This window comes from Meleagris gallopavo, chromosome 22 (genome assembly GCF_000146605.3).
Source record: "Meleagris gallopavo isolate NT-WF06-2002-E0010 breed Aviagen turkey brand Nicholas breeding stock chromosome 22, Turkey_5.1, whole genome shotgun sequence".
NCBI classification, from domain to species: Eukaryota; Metazoa; Chordata; class Aves; order Galliformes; family Phasianidae; genus Meleagris; species Meleagris gallopavo.
Window position 1 is genome coordinate 2,502,736 of NC_015032.2, and position 5,241 is coordinate 2,507,976.

Sequence of the window (5,241 nt, forward strand, 5' to 3'; positions counted from 1 at the left end):
CGCCGCGGTGCGTTCCGCTTCCCCGCGCTGAGGAGGCCCTGTCCCGCAGGTGAAGCGGAAGCTGAACTTGGAGACGGATCACCAGTACATAGCCGAGAGCCTGCCCGCGGCCCGCGGCAGGGCCCGGATCCCCGGCAGAGGTACGGCGCGGCCCTCCCCGCTGTGCTGCCAGCCCGGAGCTGCGGGCGCGGTGCGGGCTCGGTCCCTTCGTTCTGGATGGGCCGCGTCACCTCCCGCTTCACCTCTGCCATCTGCCGTCCCCGTGGGAGCGGCGGGCCCTGCCTGGCTGCTCGCTGTCAGATCTCAGTTGCGGGACCTGCAGCGCCCATCCCCCGAGCTTCCCCCCCAAACAGCAGGTGTCGGGGTGCTGCTCACCTGCAAGGTGTGGCGGTGTTGGTGCTGGGGCTGTCCTGGGCCCTGCGGCTGAATCCTGCACCTGTCCCCGACAGGGACAAAGTCTCCTGGGGAGAAATCCCGCTATGAAACCTCTCTGAACCTCACCACCAAGCGCTTCCTGGAGCTGCTCAGCCAATCCCCCGACGGTGTGGTGGACCTCAACTGGGCGGCCGAGGTGCTGAAGGTCCAGAAGAGGCGCATCTACGACATCACCAATGTCCTGGAGGGCATCCAGCTCATCACCAAGAAGTCCAAGAACAACATTCAGTGGCTGTATGTCCCCAGGGTGGGGGGAAACAGGAGCCACCGGGGTTGGGTGTAGGGTGGAGGAGGGAGGGCAAAGCTCAGAGCGGTGCTGGTGGCCGGGTCCCGCCCCGAGGTCAGGCGGTGATGGCAGCAGCGGGATGTTTGTGCTGGGGGTGACAGCCTTGTGTATCCCAGGGGCAGCCAGGTGGCCGTGGGGGCCTCCAGCCGACAGCGGCTGCTGGAGAAGGAGCTGCGGGATCTGCAGGCGGCCGAGCGGCAGCTGGACGATCTCATCCAGACGTGCACGGTGCAGCTGCGGCTGCTCACTGAGGATCCCTCCAACCAGCAATATCCTTCGGTGCGGGGCCGGGATGGGGCTGGCTGGGCTGGAGAGGTGCGGGGAATGGAGTCCCCGCCCGGCATGTACGGTCACTGTTTGGGGTTTTGTGTGTGAATGTGTCCCCGTGTCTGCTCCTTGACCCACCACACCGCAGCCTACGTCACCTGCCAGGACCTCCGGAGCATCGTGGATCCCTCTGAGCAAATGGTGATGGTTATCAAGGCACCCCCAGAGACCCAGCTGCAAGTCTCGGACCCGGCAGAGGTGAGTGTCCCAGGCCCCCCCGTGGGTCTGCGCAGCCCTCGGTACAACTCCGCCTTGGCACTCCGTGTCCCACCTGTCCCCCTTGTCCCCAGGCTTTCCAGGTCTCTGTGAAAAGCACTCAGGGCCCCATCGACGTGTTCCTCTGCCCCGAGGACAGCTCAGGGGTCTGCAGCCCTGTCAAGAGCCCCTTCAAGGCACCTGCTGAAGAGTTGTCCCCTGGCTCATCGCAGCAGAGAGCCTCCCCGCTCCTGCATCCTGCCCAGGATGTGAACATGTTGCTGCCTGGTGAGCAAGATGGGGATGGGAATGGGATGGGGGCGATGCCTGGGCTGTGGCGTGGGGATACTGTCATGACTGTTGTTCCAGTCCCAGAAGCATGAGGGCAAAGGGCTGCATGCAGCACAGGGCTGAGCTCTTGGCTGTGTGTTAGGGGCAGCCCGGCCTCCATGCTCACATGCAGTGCCAAGTAGTTGGATTCAATGATCTTTATGAGTGAGTCCCTTCCAAATTTGGGGATATCCTGTGATCCATCCAGCTGTGGCTTTGCTCCTACCCAAGCTTGGCACAGAGGCAGCCCTGGAGCTTTCTGCTTAGGAAAGGACACTGTCCCTCTTCGTCCCACCACTCAACAAGTGGTCTAGGTCATGCTGCCCGGTTGGCCTGAATGTTTCTGAGCTCTCCCGATGCTTTTTGTGCAATCTGCATGGCCTCGGTGGCTCAGAGCACAGCAATTCTGCTGTTCTGGTGTGTTCTGTAGGGCTGACAGCTGCGCTCTGTCCCTACAGAGGCATTGCTGCCAGGCACAGCACTGCCCTCCAAGTGCCCCACAGAGGACGTGAGCTTGTCACCGCTGGCCTCCATGGACACACTCTTGGAGCAGGGCAAGGACGATTTCTCGGGCTTCCTGGCGGATGAGTTCATTGCACTGTCGCCACCACAGCCACAGGATTACCACTTCGGCCTGGAGGAGGGTGAGGGCATCAGTGAGCTCTTTGACTGTGACTTTGGGGACTTCACGCACTTGGACTTCTGAGGCTCTGTCCTGATTTCTGAAGCTGCCTCACTGCCAAGGGGATGTGGGCAAGGCTGAGGACAGCCACATGGTGCCCTGTGCCTTGGCGTGGCTCTGGTGCCTTCCTGGGGTCCCTGTGCTGCAGCAGTCCTGGGACCCCCTCCATCCGTCCCCTCTGCAATATTTTCTTCCTTCCCTTCCGGCATCTCCGCGCCGCGATGGGACAGAGCCCAGCTTGGTGCTTGAGCCCTCACTGGGGGCTGCTCCTGTCCCAGGAGGAGGATGCTGGGGAGCAAGGGGTCCCCATTGGGTGCCCCTCACTGCGGGCCAGCCGCAGGGTGCCCATGGCAGAGCTTTAAGCAGTCCTGTGTATAGATCGGATTAATTTATTATTGTTCCCTGGGGACAGCGTTTAGTTTCCCGGGAGGGGTTGGGGGGGTATGTGGTGGTGTGGGGGTGCCGGGAGGTTTCCTTGTGCTGGGAAGGGCGAGCTCTGCAGGGTGGCACCGTGCCGGCAGAGTGCGGGGTATTTATTTATTATTTATGCCATGGGGGGCTCTCCCGGGATGGCGGGAGTGGGTGCAGGGGGAGATGGTGCAGGAGGAGGAGGGTCCCGGCAGGGTGTGCTGGCCCCAGAGCTACATGCATCAGATGGCTGCGGGAAGAGCGATGGGGCGGGCTGGGGGTGTCCCAGGATGTGTGAGGATGGGGAATATGTGCACCCCCAAGCCCCAATGAGGACCAAATGTTGTCTCCAGGCTTTCTATCTTAATTTCCTGTGCAGCCCTTCAGGCTGAGTGCATTTTGGGTTTGTTTCCTCCTCCCTGGCTCCAAGAGCCTGTGGGGAGGATGGAAGGACCCAGGGGCCAGGCTGGAGCCGCACTTTCACTTAATGCCTTTAACAAGCTTGTGTTCCGCTGAGCTTCGTGTTTAATAAAGGTTTCTACTGACTGTGGCCTTCACTTTGGGACTGGGCTGCGAGCAGTGGGGAGCTGAGATACTGCCTGCACCCAAACAAATAAGGCCTTTGAGGTTAACTTTTTTAACTTGAAATGCAGCGGTGGTGCTTTCAGAGCCTGCGGGAAGCACTTCGGTGCTCATCTCCCAGGGTAGTGACACAGCCTCAGCCCCAGGCAGGTATTCCACCCAGCATGGGTGCTGAGAGACAACGGGGTGTCCCTGTGGGGCTGGGGACAGTGGCACACAGTAGGAACAGTGGGGACAGCCCTGGAGTGGGGCCGAGGGCAGCTGTGCCCCATCCTGTTGGTGGGAAGGGATGAGCCACTTCCTTCCCCTCTTTGTCCGTCACTCCTCTTTCTTTCTGCCTGGCTTCCTGCGTGTTACTTATTTAAACTCTGATAAATATTTCACTCCAGCCTGCGTTGCATAACCCCTCTGTTCCTACTCAGGCTTTAGAGCAGTTTGGAGCGCAGTTTGGGGCTGTGCCACATGTGGCCCCACTGAGGCACAGTGTCCTCGTGGCTCCTGGGGCTGAGCTGTGAGCTGGGTGTGGGCTGAAGGGGTGCTTTACCTCTGGGGGTGTGCTGGTCCCTCCCCTGCCCTGTGGAGGTGGTTCTGAAGAAGCTGGTGGCCATGGAGCATCCTCAGCCACCTCCTCTCCCACTTGCAGAAGGGGCAGCCGGTGGGGGCTGGCTGAGCCCTGGAATGTGGCAGGTTGCACAGGTAGGAATCAGTTGTGAAGGTTCAGGGATGTTTGCTGACAAACCAACCCCAGCTGGGAGCACCTGGCTGCCAAGACCAGCCTGGGCGGACATGCAAGTGTAGAGTGAATATATATCCCCTCCTGGTGTTGGCTCCCTGCTTTATTTAAGGCAGGGATCCCGTCTGCCTTCCTGCTGGCTGCAGTGTGTGGGGGCAGCACTGCTTTTCCCTGCAACAGCTGACCCACAGCGACAGCACAGCTCCTCCATTACCCAGAGCAAGGGCAAACCACCACCAGCATGGAGCTGAGCCCTGGGGTACCTGCTCCTTGCAGAGCAGGGACAGATCATGTCCCTGTGTGCCACGCAGCCCATTTCCAGAGCACTGCATCGGCTGCTCCGTGCTGCAAAAATAACTGCTGTGTCCCGGGGATGAGTCACAGTGCAGCTGAAGGGCTTCCCCGCTTCTATTTTGGATTGCTGGGGAAGGAGCTGAGAGCTCGTGTAGGAGTTCTCATTTCTGACAAGCACAAGGGATGCAGTGAGCGTGGCTCCTCAGCCCTGCAGGGTGGGAGGGAGTAAGGTGGGAGGCAGCCCGGCTCTGCCCCAATATGGGACAGCCGAGGAGCTGTGCACTCTGCGTCGTGCCAGGATCCAGTACTTCACCTCCTGAAGCCCATTTGCATTTCTGCAGAAAGCAAACACTGTGGGGAGGTGAAACAGCATCATTTATGCATGAGGCACCACGAGGCGCTCCATTGACTCGCGCCCAGCCGTGTTGTTGTGCTCTGCTCTGCCCAGGCAGCACAGCTGAGGGGACCCCACACCCAGGGGAGGGTCCACAAGGGACCCCACACCCAGGGGAGGTATTATGGGGTCCTCTGCTGAATCCCTGCAGCCTTTCTCAGAGCTCCCGCCTCCTCTGGACATACGCTGGCTGTGCCAGTCCGTGGCTGTGGCACCCAGAGCTGCTGTGGGGCAACTGGGGCTGCACTGGGACTTCACTGGGACCAAAGCGGGGTGGTACTTAGCCAACTGGGGCTGCATTATGGACACACTGGGACCACACTGGGGCTGCATTATGGGCTCCCTGGGACCGCTCTGAGGTTATACTGAGCCAACTGTGGCCGCACTAGGGTGACTGGAGCTGCCCTGAGCCCTCACTGCGACACTGGGGCCATACTGAGCCAACTGAGGCTGCATCAGGGACACGCGGAGCCAACCGAGGCCTGACTGGGCCAACTGGAACTGCACCGCGGCCGCACCGAACCGGCCGGACCCGCGTTGGGCTAAGTGCGGCCTCGCGGCAACACCGCGGCCAC

At 61.0% G+C, this 5,241-nt stretch overlaps 1 protein-coding gene across 1 annotated transcript; it reads left to right on the plus strand.

Annotated features, from left to right (window-relative positions):
- Positions 1–31: 31 nt before the first annotated feature.
- E2F1 (E2F transcription factor 1) lies at positions 32–3,212 on the plus strand (the record flags this gene model as incomplete). Its single annotated transcript, XM_019622148.1, has 6 exons — positions 32–140; positions 450–669; positions 838–990; positions 1,132–1,246; positions 1,339–1,531; positions 2,032–3,212. Coding segments are annotated over 6 exons (1,038 nt in total), but the record flags the coding sequence as incomplete, so codon positions are not given.
- Between the last annotated feature and the right edge of the window lie 2,029 nt (positions 3,213–5,241).